The following is an 18,442-nucleotide window of genomic DNA, read 5'->3' as shown; positions in this document are numbered from 1 at the left end:
TGCTTTTTTCCTCTTCTTTTCACCCCTCCCTCCCCAAATATCTGTTTCTTGAAGTCCTGCTTATGTTTCAGATGTTAAAGGCCTTTTTCAAATGTGTTTTGAATTAGCTTTTTTATATTGCTTGATATTTATGATTTGTGCCACTCCTTGCATTGTCTCATTTGATAAATATTTCAAACAACATCAAGGGATATTGTTGCTTTGAATCATCTGCCAACAAGCAACAAGAGAATCATTTTCAAGGCCTCTCTGTGAAGGGTTTTTGTGCCTGGGCCAAAGTTTACTGCCATGTTCATGTGGTAGATCCAAATCCAATCCATTTCGGTTTCCGAGTTATCATTGCGGTGCTCTGTTAATGACATAATGTCACAACAGTTTGGGTTTTGATTGTTCATCCATCCATCTTACCCTTCAGCTGGATTCTGCGGAGCGGCTTTCATGTCGCGTCCCCGAGCTCCGTAGCTGATTCACTCCACACCTACAGGTCTGTGTGCCATGTTGCTGTGACTCAATAGGCTTTGAGCTACGCAGAGAAATGATTCCAGGTTTAACCAGAGCGAAATCCACTCTGAGTACTCTCTCTCTCTCTCTCTCTCCCTTACCCAGGGCAACATCTGGCCATGTGTGCACAGTCCAGCCAGCATCTGAAGGGTTACAGCTGCAATCGTTTTCCCTGGCTTGGCCTGGACCCAGAGGCTTAATAAAGGGAATTAATGGAGTGCACTATCTGTCAGATTCCTAAACACAGCTGGAGCGGATGTGCAAAACCCCCACCCCCCCTATTCTGCCCAAAACTTACTATCCTACTTCAACAACTAACCCACTCCCCCCTTTCCCCTCCCATAACCCCCGGAGCGCTTGTTCTGTGAAAGAGCCCCAGCTGATTGTGAAAGCTGTTTATGTATCGTCACTGAGGGTGATTACACAACGTGGGATAACAAACAAGGGGGACGGAGGGAGGGGGGTGGGTTGGCGGGTTTGACTGTGCGAGTGTGTGCTGGCATTCTGCACAGTTTGTTGTTACGAGGGCGGCCCGCTGGGCCAGAGGGCACATGGAGCGCTCTAGCATACGAGTACAGTGTGATGTGTGAATGTGTCCAGGCTGACACCTACTGCGTGCTCCCAGGATGAAGGCTGGCCCTCTCACACTAAAAACAACACCTCCGGCTAAAGAACAACGCAGCGTATTAAAAAATAAAACTTCAGTACACGCATCCTGTCAGCTCAAGAATTTGTCTCTGAACCACCACCGCCGAGTAGGGAAGGATTTAAAAAAAAGACAAAAAAAAACATATGTTTGATGTTCAGAATTTTAAAAGAAGGTAACATGAGTAGTCTAATGTCAAACGTTGCAAAGGTTTAATGGAGTACTTTCATCAAGCACACTGCACTGGGATGGCCTTTTTCTGCATATTTTCTCTGGAGGGGGTCGGTGAATTTTACAGTTCCGTGACAGCTGAGTGGGCCTGAGTCTCTGGCAGGGTTCCATTTGAAATGCGCCATAGATGTATGGCTTTATGCAGGCAGGAAAAACAAACTGGAAACTGAGCAGGGGCGGGTGAAGGGGATAGTAACACAATCTCCAAAAACAGACTTTATCTGCCCCAACTATGTTTGACAGGGCCCTTGTGCACAAAATAATACCCAGAGGACTCCACATCCCAGAGGGCCCTGACAAACCGTGGTGGAAGCACTCAGATTATACTCTTTACTTGAGTGAAGGTATAAATCATAGTATTATATATATATTATACAGTATTTTCAAAATGTATCAAAAGTATATATGCTTTATGTGTGTTTTGTAATAATAATCAAAATATTTTTTTAAACTATGATTAAGTTTTTAAATAATTGTAGAAGTACAATATTTGCCTCTGAGATGTAATGAGTAGAAGTATGAAATATTGGAAAAAAAGACAGACTCAAGTAAAGTAAAAGTAACTCAAAGTTGTACTTAAGTAAATGTACTTAGTTCCACTATGTCAGGGTGAGGGCATCTACCCCTCACCCTGACATGGTGTAACTAAGTACATTTACGTAGAGATGCCCTGCCAAACAGTCTCCAGTAGTCCTCCCTCTGCAAAGAGTTTATCTTTGTCTGACTCGCTGCCACACTGCAGTGCATAGTGCAGCCAATCATAGAGCATTCAGGCAGGATATGCATGTGTATGCCTGAGAAAATGCACACTGGCGGTGCTCCAAAAGCAACACGGAGGGCTCAGAATTCACCCCCTACCCCCCCACGACTTGTTCCTTAACCCCCCAGAGACCATCCAGCTCTGCAAAATTGGGTCAAGGTTTATCCCGGTTCACCGGCAATTTTCTAGGGGTCACCAGAGATCCCAGCGAGGGACTCAACAGCAACACAGAGCAAGGCTTTTAGAAACCTGCTGAGACTTCACCGGTATGGTCTTTTGTCAGCTCCCAGGGACATGAGGAAAGTCAGGCTGTAGGAAGAACGGGGCGCTGGGGGATAGCCATGCTCCCAACCTGTCAGCTAGTCCGAGGTGGAACTACTTTGACTGGCATCTTGACAGCACTGGAGAGGCTTCTAGAGGGAAAACTCTGAAAGTCAAGCATCATACTGTATCTGGCATTAGCTTGAATACTGTGTAAAAAGGAGGTCATCAACCTTGATTAGTTAAAACTTTAATCACTGCTTCAAAGTTAGCATTCTCTTCTCTTCTTTCTAAACAATGCTGGATGATATAGTGGCCAAATATACGAGTCAAACCTGTTTTTAGTCCAAGCCAATTTGCTGTTGGCAACTGACCATACAGTGTTTAGAGCGCTTGTGGCATATAAAAATGCTAAGCGCTGTGGAATCTCTGGGGAGTTCTCTCTGAGCTGAACAAATACACAGTATGATCACGCTCAATCATGGAGAGGTTAAAGGCTTTCCCTGTATTGGATTTGCCTCGGTTTACCCTGGTAAATACTGTACTTGACAAACGGTACTGGAATGACTAACATCTGATTACAAAGCACCAATCTGTTTACAATCTGAGAACCCATCGTCAAAAAATAAAGGAAAAACATCACCCTCTTTTCCTTTGAATTTGACTGAGGTGGTCTTTACACGAGAATGGTGTTCATAGAAAACGTCAAAATAAAGTATCGTTTGCTGGTGTCCGTTTAGACGAGAATGGTGTTTTCAGGAGGTGAAAACGCAACAAAGTGAAACCACCTTCCAGAGTGAAAATCTTTGAGAACGCCGTTTTATCCCTTCTCTGTGTAAACAGGCAAAACGGTGAATCCGCAAAACTTATGACATCATGACTCACGTTGGCTCACAGCGCATATGTTTATACATTAATGCAGAGCCATACATAGATATATATATATATGATATAATGGAGTTCCTGAACAAGCCTCCCTCCTCGCCTACAAAGCGCTGTTCATCAGCGATGGTGAATGTAAAACCATGATGTAAATAAAAAGCCTTGTAATAGGCGGCAGCCGCGGCAGCAGCGTTTATGTAGCCTAATGTATTATAAATATATATAACCATCCCATGGCGTGCTCTGCCTGCATGCTCTGGGTTGCGTGAAGGGGTTCTTCTTCTTGTACGTGGGTGACTGGTCTATTTGGCAGCCCGTTTACCGCCACCTAGCGACGTTATAGCGTTTTCATAAAGTGTGCGTTCTCGTGTAAAGCCTCAATAAAAATGAGAACGCAACGGGACTTTGACATTTTATCTGGAGATGGTCGCCGTCTAAAAGAGGCATGAGTCAACAGTATGTCTCGAGAGACTAGTAGTCTGTTTATAATGCATGCATGTTGCCCTATGCTGGCACAATGGGCTAGCGTTACACTATGGCCACAATTAGAGATGTCCCGGTATTGGAAATATCGGGTCATATCGGTATCTGTGAATATGCCAGTCTAACCACCGATCCGACACAGGGGTAAGGGGTTGACACTATGGCAAGTAAATAAAATGTTGCGGCATGTGGAGCTTGTTTTGAGTTGCCCAAACTGCAAGTGCACATTTGAGTGCACAACACAAGATATATACCAGTTCGATAGCTATTCACACTATATAACACTGGTATCGGTATTCTGTATTGGTATCGGCTAACACAGAAATTATGGTATTGGGATCGGATCTCAAACAAAAAAAGTGTATCGGGACATCCCTAGCCACAATCACTGGTTATAGTTAAGTGCTTTTGAGTGAGCGACTGAACCTAAAGATCATACAGAAAAAAGGTATTATGTTATGAACGCAGTGGAAATCAATAGTTACAGGGGTCTATGTACAGATTCTGACATAACGGTAAGCTTAAGTAAGCTTAATTTTCATTGAAGTTTACAATGACAGGGACAAACACTAATGTCTCGAGACTGGATGGCTGCAAAGGCTCTGACAGCTTCTCACAGAATCAAGGCAATTTCCTAATGGCTGCTTGTTAACACACTCAGTTATGAGTTCAGGACGGGGAAACATATGGTACATATGAACGTGTCCCAAACTTGGATGTAGTATATTGTACTTAATGCCTGGCAGCTCACACAAGAGCAGCTGAGGACACTGGACTTGTCATGGGCCTAAAAAGGGATGACAAATTAAGTAGATTGCGTGCCGCCAGTGTTATGTGATACCTGAGGCAATACAATCTGGGGGAGTATTGTGTACTCGGGATTAGCATGTGGAGATGAAAGAAACAGTGAGTGTCTAAATAGTGTTTGCACTGAAAATCGAGCTCCGTAGCAGCGCATAGCACTGTCACGCCACTGCGTTGCTCTCTAGGACATTGATGAGGACACTGTTAGCATAGCTGCTTCACCACAGAAAGACCAATGCTGCTCTGCAAGGAGAACAACGTTTGACAGAAGTGGGCAGATGCCAGCGGCTGTCACTTAACTCATGGTGTGCATCACGGACCCTTGAGCTTTGTGGGACTAGACAAAACCACACGTTTAACTATTACAGGTCTTTGGTGCCCAGGTCCACTTCACGTGACGAAACCGAACTAACAGCTGAGGGAAATCTGGCGGTTGCTCGCCCCCCTCCCCTTCACACCTCACATCAGCAGCCAGCGGTGTGAACATCAAAACCCTTAGCAACACTTGTTTGCTTTTTTTCCCCCAGTCTCCTTGGCGTCTTTTTACACCTCCAAAACATCAACAACATAAATATGCTATATATAAACCACGCTAATTAAGTTATATTTATAGCCTTGGTTTTAAAATAAGTTCCAGGAGTAAAGGCAAGCAAGTGGGGCTTCATTAGATTTACGCCGCAGAAAGAAGGCAGTGTTATCACAAATGGCTGCTTTGTGCACTATGAAAAATGAGCTTTTTCTTCCACGGCCCCTGGGGAGAGGGCTACTGACCTTCACAATCCCCCCCCCCCCCCCCCCCCCCCCCCCCCACCAAACAGCAGCCACTAGGCAGAGGGGGTTGGAAGGGGTAGACATGGGGGGAGCGGGGGGCTGTGAAGGTAGACGCCGGTCCTCATGGGCACAGGGGGGTCTGACTCTGCCTGGACGCACCACAAGGAAAGCCTTCATAAGCCACCGCTCTTGCTGGCTTATACACCCAGCAACACACATGCACGCGCACACACACACACACACACACACACACACACACACACACACACACACACACACACACACACACACACACACACACACACACACACACACACACACACACACACACACACACACACACACACACACACACACACACACACACACACACACACACACACACACACACACACACACACACACACACACACACACTTGCACAGAAGTATGTGTGTCAACTGTCCTGTCTTTTTCCTCCGATTTTCAGCTTCAAAATTTTTACAGCAGTAAATACAGTACATATGTGACACAAGCGACTTCAACCTGCTTCTTTACTCCTCTGTTTGTTTATCCAACTCCAAAGGGCTTTCCCTGTTGGAAAGAGCGGTGCTGCGCTGATGTTTGCTGTAAGCATATTCCATTTCAAAGCTATGCGGCCCTTCTCAGTCAATGCTCTAGTGTGGCAGGCTTTTCTTGATCTCATCCCGAAAACCCAAACTTGTACACTCACCTCACCATCCATTTCATAGCCCGAAATCCAAGAGAGCTGCACCAACCTCTGACAATATCGACAAAGTATTTGCCTATTCAGTCTCTACAAAATAATTTTCCTAAATGGGACGTAAATTGTGGTGGTGAAGTGAAAATGCAGTTGGAAATAATATTATGATAATAATTATGATAAATGTAGCCCTGCCTTTTGTATACATGCTGCAGATATCTACACTTTTCTGGAGGAAAATAGCAAGAACAACAATCACCTAATATAACGCACATTCATATTAATTTTCTTTACATTATATCAAATGTTTTTGTTGTTGTTTTTTACACCTTTTTCTACCAGATGTAGTCGTTATGCCAATTCAAGCCTCCCCACACACACTTCTGTCTGTTGTCACTGCGGTTGTTGTATCCTACTGAATCACCTACCAGTGAGGAGCCCCCACTGGGAGGACATAGGGCTTTTGTCATACTAATCCCACCAAACACTCCCTTAGGAGTATACGTGCAGTGACTAATCTCCACCTCCTTGCCTCGACTTCCATCCACCGAAGGTCAATTGTGTCTGTATAGATGCTCGTCGCTTGACTATTTTCCAATCGAGCTATTAAGAGCTGTGGATGCCATTAATGCAACACCCAGGGAGGCAGGTTCTCAAACTTTATATATATAAAGTATATAAAGAGAACCAAATGGACACGTAATTTGTTTCTGTTTTTACATTTTCACTTCAGAGTTACAGATTTGTAAAGGTAAATTTGGTTCCTATTGGCAGTTGGGGACTGCCTGCAACCCCCCCAAGGACCCGGACCCCACCTTGAGAACCATTGACATACAACAACAGATTGTGAGGCTAGTGGGGCTCCTTACCTTGTCTGTGAGAGTGTCCTGCTTGGCCAGCAGATGCTCACGTTCTCTCTGACTCTGATTTAACTGCTCTCTGAGGGACTTGTTCTCCTCCATTACACTGGCCTCAGGACTCTCACCTGGTGTAGAGGGACAGATCGTATCTAGATTGTCACGGTCAACTTTAACGTTGATTGGATGGCTACAGATTGGGTAGTAGAATTTGATTTGTTAGTCACTTACATTTATAAATGAAAGGATTTTGACAGCATGGGAAAGCAGAAGTGATGCAACATGAAAGCATGATTAAGCAATTACTGGGAGGGTCCTATATTGGGGATTGAGGCAACCACACTTTGCAATTTTTTCAAAATTGCGACTTTTCTAGTTCTGAAGTATTACTGTACTACTACGTCCATGTCCGTGAAATAATAGAAAATGCTTCTCTTAGCTGTGTTCTATAGAGCAGTGATTCTAAAATATTTTCATGTGAAGAACCAGCAAATTGATATGTATTTGGTTGCGGGCCAAAAAAAAAACCTACCAGAAGGCTGCTGCTCAGCCAGGTTTCGGGTGATGATCTGCCGGATGCAGGTGGTGACAGGTGTGGGTGAAGCAGTGGGGTCCAGTACATCACCTCGTAGTGTCAGATGCTTCTCTTCTGGGCTGCCCTCAGGGCTGAGCAAAGACTCCTCCAGCTTCTACAAGAACATCATCCCACAGCCCACAGTCACTGACACTGAGCTAACTATACTATATGACACATAATAGTCCGGGTATAGGAAGATGGCGTGCCGCGTGGGTAAAGTAGTTAGCATTTTATGTATTCATATCTATAATCTGATTGGACCCACACAAATAAATAAATCTTTCACTTATGACTTCAATTTAGGCTAGGTTACCTTTTAGCCCTGAAACATGACTGCCATGATGATTATCATGACAGTCATGACGTAACTTCACCCTATTTTTGGCACTCGCTGCATTTACAAGTTTTCCGTATATATAAACATTCAGATTTCAAATATAAAGTACTCACATTTTGTCCCACGGGTGTTAGCTAGTAGCAGCCCAAACGCTAGCACTGCTGCATCCCGCGTTCTTTAATAAAAAGCATTTTTGTCCGACTCCGAGCGCCCCGGCTACTTTTTTCAAACGGGGTTCGTTTGGGAAAACCACAGTTGCACACCGGGAGCGCACTCGCCTATTAGTCTGTATTGGCAGGGCGGTCAGAGTACCTATATCGAACACACCGAGTGCCAACCTCCTCCCGACCGATAGGGGCGCGTAGTTGAAAGCCAATGGGAAAATAACAGCTCGGATAAAAATGCTTTTTATTAAACAACGCGGGATGCAGAAATTCTAATCGCTGGATCTGCTACTAACTAACACCCGTGAGACAAAATGTGAGTACTTTATATTTGAAATCTGAATGTTTATATATACGGAAAACTTGTAAATGCAGCAAGTGCCAAAAATAGGGTGAAGTTTCGTCATGACTCTCGTATGAATACGAGAGTCATGAATCATGGCTAGGTTACCTTTATGCATCACAGGGGGCCCACAATCTTGAAAGAGTGCTTTTTTAGAGCACAATGTTTATTTTAATGATCAGTCAAGACTCAAGGAAAGTTGTAGGCTATAGCTAGCTCTGATAGCCTATATAAGTATCCATGGGCCACAGTGAGCCCGAGCACAGCAGGTTGGGAATCACTGGGACTCACTTTTGCTTTCATATAAAGTAGGCCTACGTTAAACATTTTCAGAGTTGTAATTTAAATTCTTAATGAAAACAATAGGCCTGGTGTTCCCTCACGAGGATGCTTGATAATGCAGAGTCACCAGAGTGAGCTGCGCAACGAATTTACAGTTTACACCAACCTGTATCACAGCCTCCAGTCCAAGTGATGATGTTGTGCTAGCTCTGTCCTCCTGTGAACTCATTGTAAAAGTATTATCACTATAAACGCTAGCATTTGTGGTGAATTCGCCAGGACAAATGAATAATGCTTCTTCAGCTAAAAAATTATAATCATGGAATAGCGGCCTGCCGCCTATACTTGCAGTCAGTTGTCAACAAGTGTTCTCTTAATTATAGATCAAACAAATTAACACAGGAGTTGCTACAACAAAACTCTGGCTAACAACAAACCACTAAACCAGAGACGTGATTTCCAATCAAGTTTAGCTCAAATCCCAGCCGAGGTCGTCGGGGGAACAAGACGCTTCCGGGGCCGTTGTCATAGAAATAGAATGCTGGCTTGGTTGTTTCCATAGCAGGACAGACGCGATGGACACGAGCTGGTTAATGATCGAAGGACAAAGCACACAACAACGCTATGACTTCTCAACAGATAAGACAAGTATGGTAACTTGTATGCCTGTATTTGACTGCCGGCTATATGGCAACCAATTCACTTTATTTCACTGCCAATTCTGAAGTGACAATTCATATTGAGCATGCGTCAGCTCAGCTGAACTGAGTTTTCTTATAGGCCTATGGAGTCTTGAATTTGTGTTAAGAGCTCAAGAACAAGACGAATGTCCTGTTATTTATTCAATCCCATATGGTCTAGCGGTTAGGATTCCTGGTTTTCACCCAGGCGGCCCGGGTTCGACTCCCGGTATGGGAACTACCTTTATTGATTAATTGAAAATGGAGGACCCCCCCCCCCCCCCAACGTTAACAAGTCAATGTGCTTTTCTGGGTACCGGATGCTTTCAACGAACTGTACTTACTCTACAACCTGTTAAAGTTTCAATCAATCAATCTCAATCTTTATTTTTTTTTCTAGAGCTGTTTGGGTTGTCTCCTGGGTTTGGGTTTTTTCCACAGGGATATATTAGCCTATTGTGTGCATACTGTGTGTATACTACTGTGTGTATGATTTTAGTTTTTTGAATATATTTCCACATTAGTCTACTTGCCAGCCCATAGAGCCCCATTGTGAGTGAACCCGGACATGTTGAGTAGGCTACACCAAGGTTTTATGTTAGAAATGTTGAGAATGGGTCCACAGCATGTAGAAACTGCCGGATGCTAACCTGCATATGCTGAGAATTTTTCATAATTGGCATATGTGACCATACCATTAACAACCAACCTATAGAAGGCCAAAAAAAATGTCATCATGCTTTAGCATGTGACATGTCAAACTAGGGGGTTTTCATGATGCTGAATCCATTCCAAGCATTAGTTTAGCAAAAAAACACTCATTGGGCTAAAAACGGCCATAGTCACTTATTACACTTATCACATATGCCAATTATGAAAATTGCTCAACATATGCAAGTTAGCATCCGGCAGTTTCTACATTCTGGGGACCCATACTCAATATTTCTAACATAAAACCTTGGTGTAGCAAGACACGGCACACAGCACACAAAATTAAAACCAATCAATCAATCATGTATGAATTGTATAGGGTGAACGGTTAATGCATATACAGAAGAAAATCAACAATACAAAATTATTCTCTACAAAGATTTAATGATATACAACACAAGCAATATAACACTCATAGAGGTAGGCTACATCACAACATCATATATATTACAAGTAAACAGTATGTGCAGCCAAAAAGGGCCCTATAAAAACATGAGAATACCTGAGGTTCAAATAACACGACGCTATTCTAGGTTTAGGTTAGGGTCATCCCTCTAATCCTATGACAACATTCCATATGCAGGTGACAGAGAGATGTCTGTATGTTTCCCATTTGTAACTCAGAGAGTGACTTTACAAGAACATTTCTCAAAGAGAAAACCAGCACTCACGGAAGGCACTTTTAATTATCATTTTAATCAGTTGACATAGTATGCCGCAGAGCAGCAATACATGTAACGAAATGAACCTGTAATGGTCCATTTGTACACTCTCAGAGTTAAAGATACACTTTCCATTTCATCAACATAATCTCCACTCCATATGGGTCCTCAGTAATGCTCACTATGGGACAGTGCCATGCTCTGTCTGTGTCAGAGGTGGACTGTGGACGGTTTGAAAATGTTCCTCATTATATTTAACGCTCCCAAGTTCCAACCACATTTGTGCTTTACAGAGACCTGTTCTATACGAGGCAAAACACATGTAACTCTTTGCTCGCGAGGAGACTTATCCTCCTTTTATAGGCTAGAAGCAACACTCTCCACCCAGCTTTACCAGAAAGCCAGCTTTACCAGATGGATTAAAGAGCCAGATTGATGTATTTCTTGAAACTAGAGACAATCAAATACACACTTAAAGGGTCTGTTAAAAAAGTCAAGGAGATTTGGACCCCCTTCCTTGATTATTATGAGAGCCTTCAGGTGCCAACCCATTTTGGGCGGGAACCCCTTTTGGTGTTAGCATGATGTTATGCCTTAGCTATTGAAAAATAGCAGATATACAAGCTCATAGCGCGCCACCGAGTGGCACGCTATGAGCTTGTAGGTCTGCTATTTTTGAAAAATCGAAGAACGACTGACATAGAAACATAGCTTTTTCAGAAAAACAGACATTTTTAGAATCTGATCTCAGGTCAAAATGGGTTAAAAAAGACCAAAGTGGATGGAGCACTAGGCGAGACAGCAGGGTTCCCCTTTCCCTTCCTTTTCTTTTCCTTTTCCTGTAGTATTTTACTCTGATATTCGCTCTTTCTTTCTTTTTTCCCTTTTTTAAATTAACATTTGTGAGATATGCAAAAGAAGATCATTGTTTTGTGTCTTGTTACAGATTTGTATGTTTATGGCAAAAGCAATAAAAAACTGTTAATGAGAAAATGTGCCTCATCAGTGGCCATTTAATTCAAAAACAAGATCAAATCTTGTCATTGCTAATAATGATATGGCAGCGCGACTGCAGTGGCCCAGTAGTGACTAAATAGGGTTTTTAAATGTTCATGTCCAAATTATGTAAATATATGTCATTTTTATGATGCTTTTTAGATGTTATGATGTTTTATGCTGTACTGCAAGTGGCTGACAGGGAACGGTATTTCATATTCTTTATGTATGGAAGGGAAAGTATGTGAAGATAAGGTTGAAGATGGGTGAAGTGCTCCTTTAAATGATTTGACTTTAGTCTGTCAGGAAGTCTTTGTTATTATTTATAGATGGAGTGCCACAATGTCCAGTTTTTCATGTGTCTATGAGGTGACAGTACTTCATTAGACACCCTGGAGTCGTTTTTATGTGCAATGGTGTATTAACTTTGTATTTAGGGTTTCTTCCTGAAGGATGAACCCTTCACAGTCAAACCAATGAAATAAACAGTAATATAGTGTCATCACACGATCAGCCCCTCCCCTAACCTCTCCCCCTTTATCATACAGCTGTGGGTGCGGCTTCAGTTCAGGTGGATCACCACCCACCAGGCAAACCGTGGCACTCCATCTTTAAGTGGAATCTTCAGAGAAGGGCTCGTGCCACAGCGACGGGTCTAGGTAAACACTGCAGGCCCCGCTGTAGAACCACAGTCTGGGCAGGAAGCCCTCCACCCTCCAAGTATTGGTGGTGCGATTGTAGAGTTCCACCTCTACCCCATAGTCCCCCTCCATGCCCTTCCAGTGTCCTCCTGTGACCAGCAGCTGCCCATCCACCAGCACCAGGCCTCCGTTCTCATGGAGCATGTGAAGAAACTGGATCTGGACACAAAACAACATTGCAGGATATAGAATAATACAAGTATAGTATAGTCCCCTGGGGGGACCCTGGTCAATGACGTATGTGGCAGTGGTTCTCAAACATTTTCATGTCAAGGACACCCCCAAATTATTGTTGTATTTGTTTGGTCATAGACGCCCCATGTGAAAATATTTTGTGCCACGAATAACATTGTTAATATTTTATATATAATATATATATAATATGTTTTCAAGATTTTTAGAAAATAGCCGATCTTCAAGCGCATTGTATATTGGGTATTTTCAAAAAGGATTTGTCACCCTCACCTTCTGCCAGATGTTAGCTTCAGGGTCATAAGTATACACTTTCTTAGTGTTGTCAGCGACCAGGTAAATGATCCCGTCCATGGCAACAGTCCGAGGAGAGGATAAGTACTTAGGGATAAAGGGTGAACAGATGATACTCCAATTATCTGTAAGATAAAAAACAAAAACATAAACAACAACACAGGCGTATTCCAATTAATAGAATAACAAAAGACAAATCTCCTTGCTAAAAGATAAATACTATTATTGTATGGCTGGGTTCAGTAGTGGTAAATGGAAATGTAGTGAACAAATACCGTATCAGTCTTTCTAGTATTAAAGAGGGTGTATATCGTGTTTTCTTTGCTAAAATAAAAGCTGAAATGTTAAAGCTCTATATTCTAATCATTGTTGTTATATTGTGTTTGCTCAGTAATAGGGGTCTCCCCATCCAGTAAACAGATAATACATTTTCAGGTTGGGATGACAGCGTACTGTAATCCAATCAGGAAATGTTTTTGTTTCATCACTTCCAACGTTTATCCTGTATCCTGGGATAAAGTTGGACCTGAATATTTTCTGTTCTAAAGAGCTGGAGATGCCTGCAATGATTACTATTGGAATATATCCACTTATTCTAACAATAAATATAAATGACTGTACACCCCATTTACTGTATAAGATGATACAATCACAGCGATTGCATACAATCATTTTCACACTTACTGTACCCCTTCCTGACCTTGTGCTCAATAGAGGGTATGCGCGTGACATGATCATCATACCTAGACGTTATGTGGGAATGCCTACTGGCTACTGAGTACTGAGTGGCAAAAAAACGTCTTTCTGGCCGTGACAGACCATAAATAAATACACCCAAACAGAAAAGTCCTATCTGATTGCATTAAACTACATTAAAAAATGTTAAACTCACTTTGCCACTCGATTTGCCACTCACAGATGTACAGATCTACAGATGCTAGCAAGTAGCAACTGACCAAGATATGACTACCATGCAGACATACCTTGGTCAGTTGTTCTCATGTTTTGTTACTTGTGCTTGTTTTTCTTGACTGCATGTTAAGCAGATGCTAGGTCCATTGTTTACCTGGATCCTATAGTCTCAACATACTGATATTGTAAGTCGCTCTGGATAAGAGCATCTGATAAATGTCTAAATTGTATGGAAAAAATCACACCCGTGTGAAGTGAGGGGCGCTCTTATCATCATACATGATCATGAATCATCTCTATACTGGCCAATCAGAATACCTGTATGGTGGACATTTTGACTACATTTTTACTTTCATTGTCAATGGCAAATATTGAGAAATAATATGGGTCAAGCTGCATATAGGAGGCGCTAGCGCACCTCAAAAGCAAAAAAATCACACTTGTGTGAAGTGAGGGGTGCTGTTCTCATCATGCATCACATTCCGTGCTCAGCCAATCAAATCATCACAAATGTCATTCCGGCTAATCACTTTTGGCGTCTTCACTATCCTGCCCTCACTTTTATCTTCAATATGTACTTTGCTCAGCCAATCAAATCATCGCCACGAGGTGATCAACCAATCATCAGCTAATGTTTGTGTTCACACAAAGCTGGGCATCAAAAATGTAACACTTGATCATCCATACCTATAACAGGGTTGTAGCACTGCATGGTTAAGGCATTGTACTTCACTGCACATGAGCCAATCACATAGAGCTTCCCGTGGGACGCTGTGGCAGTGAAGTTAGTCACATATCTCAAGGCGGGGCATGTGTTGCCCCAGGTGTCATTGTAAGGGTCATAGTGTTCAACATCCACATAGTTCAGTGTTGTACCTATTGGGAGGGAAAAGAACATGGTATGAGTACTTACGCCAGCTGGATCACAGTATCAAATATATTAAAAGTAACACGTTTTGTAGCGCTAAATGCAACAGCAGCCACACATTTGTCAGTCTGACTATGAAATTGGTCTTAAAATGTAAGACAAAAACAAACAATGCATCTGGGAGATGCATCTGACTGCATTAACATATCTTGCCCTATGTAACTCAATCGTACGCTTAACTTTGGAACTTATCAACAGTAAACTGAGTAATCTCTTCAGGGCAGTCTACTGGTCGTTTTCACCAAGCTACATGAAAATCCCCCATCCATTCTTGATCTTTACCATCCCTGACCTTTAGTTTTTTACACAAAAAATTATCATCTCTTCAGGAGACCCTACTGATCATTCCCTCGCCCAACTTTCATGAACATCTGTACTGCAAAATTATGTAATCATAAAAATACGTTTAACTACTGTACTTTAAAACTATTTTATACTTCAGCTATTCGAAAATAGCGAATCGACAAGCTCACAACGTGTTGCTATCGGGTCATGAAAGGGCAGATGCGTGCATGGAGTTTCATGACAGCTTTCCATTTACACTGCAGCTTTAAGGCATCATGCTGTTCTCTGTATTTATTTTCTTACCTCCGATGACGTAAATCTCTCCGTTCAGTGTGGCCGAGGTGTGGTTAGTTCGAGGTCGAAGCATGGGAGCCACAGTAACCCACCTCCCCTCTCCAGTAATGTACTTCCAGGTCTCTGTGGTCGACCAGGTGTTGGTATTTGAACCTCGCGAGCCGCCTGTCAGACGGACAATGGCACCCTGTCACCAGTCTGTGGATACATTACATTCCGCACAAGAGAAGCTAGTCTCCTCAAAACCATTTTCTCTATGCTCCCCTGCCCCCCTAACTTTGCCCACATTTCCACATATAAAGTTTATGTGTTTTGAAGGGCTACATGCACTCAACCAACCTGTGACATAGACATCATTGTTCAGCGAGACCATGGAGTAACCCCACTTATTGGGGTTGGGGAAATTAGGGAGCAGATGCCACTGTTCTGTGGAGAGCCAGAGAGGGAGAGAAGTTACATAAGGTTATCCAATAAGTGACATGAAACAGGGAACACAGTAAAAGCAAAGAAAATACATTTCTGTTTTCAAACTTGGGTCAAAAGACTAAAATAATTGTTAAATTGGACCACATAGGCCCACGTCATGTACAGTACATAAAAAAGCTGTAAGGTTGACTTAACTTTAATCCATTTACAAAATAGTATTTTGTTCCTGTTTATTGTAAATCGCTCTGGATTAAGAGATTAAGAGCATCTACCAAATGCCTAAATTGTAAATTGTATTGCTGCTGATAAAACCACTGTTTTACCATGGATTCAGGACTCCTGGCCTAGGATCTATTAGACACCTTCAGTACCAAATATTACCACAGTATCTCCCTCACTGATTTAATTAGTCCCCTTAGTTTACTCTTTTAATAATCCTATACTACATAACAGTAAGTATAGCGATTATTTTCAGCCTCCCTGACCGTGTCAGAATATTGTAAAAATATAGTCTAGTTTCTCTAGAGACTATAGTCGACACAAATCATCCTATCGCTGTTCATTTTAATGAATGTGCTTCCTGTTAAAAGTCTTGCATTCTTGTTTCTACTGAGCATATAATCTTTGTAAGACGTGTCAAGGCCATACTAATTCACTTCAAGAAAACCGCCGCAAACGTTGAAACATGAGTGTAAGAAAGAGAGGCGTAGTACTGTTCTTTGTGTTGTAGTAGGCACAGTTCCTGGGCAGGAGTCTGGAGTCTCTGTCCTCCTCCTCGTCATCGTCATCGTCGTCATCCAGAGAGCGACCGCCCATCACAAACAGCACCTCCTGCAGGTTGGGCTGTGGACTCTGAGAGGCTCTGTCATTATACCCCGGCACCGAATCCATCTTCTGGGGAAAGAACGGGCCACGCCATTGTTAATGGAAAACTACTCAGATTGGGTAAACAATGATGAATGAAACAAAGTATGCAAGGTATGACGTATGAACTCACAGACCTCACTGTAAATTCTTCCAACAGCCTCCTTGCAGCTAGGGCAGGCCTGGATCAGACTGTCCTTCAGCAGGGTGTTGGCCAGGTAGTCTGGCTTGAGGAAGGAGAGGCGGGCCAGAGACAGCAGCTCAGGGAGGCGGCAGAGGCGGGACTCCTGGTCATACCTGGTCCAGGCCAGGGCGGCCTCCACTCGTGTGGACTCCGAGTGCGTCTTAAGCCCCTCGTTGGACAGACAGGCCACCAGCCTGTCCTTTTCCAGAAGGAGGAACTCCTCGCTCTGCTGCACCGCCTCAAAGTTCTCCAGGAGGAAGGCCAATGCCTTGGCGACCACCTCCGGGCAGCCGTGGAGCTCCCCGAACTCCAGGATGCCCAGGCAGTTTGTGGCGTCCATCTGGTGCTGTAGGTAGCGGCTGCACGCAGTCCGCACTGTCTGGAACTGCAGCTGGCTGGAGGTGCAGGTCAGTCCTTCCACGTTGCCCTGGTTGATTGTCAGCTTGCCGGTGTAGGCGAAGTCCAACAAGGAGCCGAGGATGTCCGGGTCCACGTCCTGCAGCTCCACGCGGGCAGCGATGCTCTCCACGAAGTCCCCTGAGAACATTGTGTGGAAGTACATGCTACACAGGGCCAGCACGCCACGGTGGCAGGGGAAGTCTCTGCCCCCAGCGCACAGTGTCACGTCCACCAGTTTGGGCTGAGAGCAGAGCGACCGCAGTCCCTCCAGGATGCTCTGAGAATGTGTGGACAGGCAAAAGTCCAAGTCGTCCACATTGCGAACCATACTGTAGTCACTTATAGTTCAGACCTTAGGTATGGGATCCTGTGACAGCTAAGGGATAGGAACTGTCAACAACTGAGATCAGTGTTTACCTACAAATGGAGGACAAAAATAAATGTCATATTTGACAAAAAACATTCACTCAGTTCACTTTACTGTACACAAGTACAATAAAGAAAAAAGCAACTTAACATAAAGGTCACCTCAGGGCAAACATAAATGTTATATTGCAATTGATAATAAAACAGAAATGCACAGCTCAGTGATGTATGGCTTTATAGGTCAAATACAGAACCCATGAGATAACACGTCAGTCCACTATGTACGGTATGTACTGTACAGAACTTCTGAGAGCATCCATTTACTTCATGACCCGATATAGTCGTCCTTAATTCACTCGAGAAGAAAAGCCACAAGTTTAACTTGTTTAAAGTGTGGTATCATGTTATCATGACGACCACACTAGTTTGTTTACTTACACACAGTGGGATCAGTTTAGCTTTGGCTTTCAGTGTAGCATGATGTCATTATGTCTTATGTCCCCCAAAGCCTACATTAAATTACATTAGCTGTCTTCAAAATGCTGTGAAATTAAAGAAAGGAATGACAGACTCACCAAACAGGCAAAGGATGGCAATAAATGTTCATATTTCCGGGGAAATGCGTGTGGCTGTGTAGCTGGTGAGATCAACATGGAGCCAGCAGTATGGCAGGAGGTTTTTGTCAACTCATTGGGACAGACTGCTTGTCTTCACCAAGCTATTTTTAGGGCCTGCAGATGCCAGAGACACACTAGTAACGCATGCATGGGGGACGGGGGAAGTCCACACCTGCTGTTAAAGGAACATACATACATGCATGTGTTCTCAAGAAGCTAGAACACTGTTCCCCAAACAATGTGTCAGAAGGACCCATTTTTAGATCCTGCACCCATTTTTATGGGTCACGAATAAGAACAAATATCCCCTTTTTTACGTTTCCTTAGTT

General features: G+C 43.2%; 2 protein-coding genes across 2 annotated transcripts in view; both read right to left on the bottom strand.

The window, feature by feature from the left end:
• crocc2 (ciliary rootlet coiled-coil, rootletin family member 2) overlaps nt 1-8,831 on the bottom strand; it is a gene marked incomplete at its 5' end in the record, with an annotated part of 45,505 nt that extends 36,674 nt beyond the window's left edge. Inside the window, 3 exons of the mRNA XM_080770449.1 lie at nt 6,912-7,027; nt 7,432-7,588; nt 8,769-8,831. Of these exons, the coding sequence (XP_080626575.1) occupies nt 6,912-7,027; nt 7,432-7,588; nt 8,769-8,831 (336 nt within the window). The remainder of the gene's footprint in view (nt 1-6,911; nt 7,028-7,431; nt 7,589-8,768) is intronic.
• Nucleotides 8,832-12,212: 3,381 nt separating this feature from the next.
• On the bottom strand, nt 12,213-18,178 carry klhl30 (kelch-like family member 30). Its single transcript, XM_080769564.1, has 8 exons — nt 18,072-18,178; nt 16,685-17,547; nt 16,397-16,577; nt 15,597-15,683; nt 15,267-15,422; nt 14,438-14,626; nt 12,818-12,963; nt 12,213-12,511 (listed from the first exon to the last, which is right to left on the bottom strand). Exons 2-8 carry the CDS (start codon nt 17,456-17,458, stop codon nt 12,263-12,265), a joined length of 1,782 nt encoding a protein of 593 aa, XP_080625690.1. The 5' UTR covers nt 17,459-17,547; nt 18,072-18,178; the 3' UTR covers nt 12,213-12,262.
• Nucleotides 18,179-18,442: the final 264 nt, after the last annotated feature.

The sequence above is a fragment of the Protomyctophum bolini genome (genome assembly GCF_963924005.1).
Source record: "Protomyctophum bolini genome assembly, chromosome: 8".
NCBI lineage: Eukaryota > Metazoa > Chordata > Actinopteri > Myctophiformes > Myctophidae > Protomyctophum > Protomyctophum bolini.
This window is presented reverse-complemented; position numbering and strand designations above follow the sequence as displayed.

What these genes read in the sequence shown, in the direction of transcription:
- klhl30 (XM_080769564.1), bottom strand. Translation starts at nt 17,458, where the DNA reads ATGGTTCGCAATGTGGACGACTTGGACTTTTGCCTGTCCACACATTCT. An exon ending in CAATGATGTCTATGTCACAG is followed by an intron (nt 15,423 to 15,596) that starts GTTGGTTGAGTG and finishes TCCGTCTGACAG; the next exon opens with GCGGCTCGCGAGGTTCAAAT. An exon ending in AAGCTAACATCTGGCAGAAG is followed by an intron (nt 12,512 to 12,817) that starts GTGAGGGTGACA and finishes TTTTGTGTCCAG; the next exon opens with ATCCAGTTTCTTCACATGCT.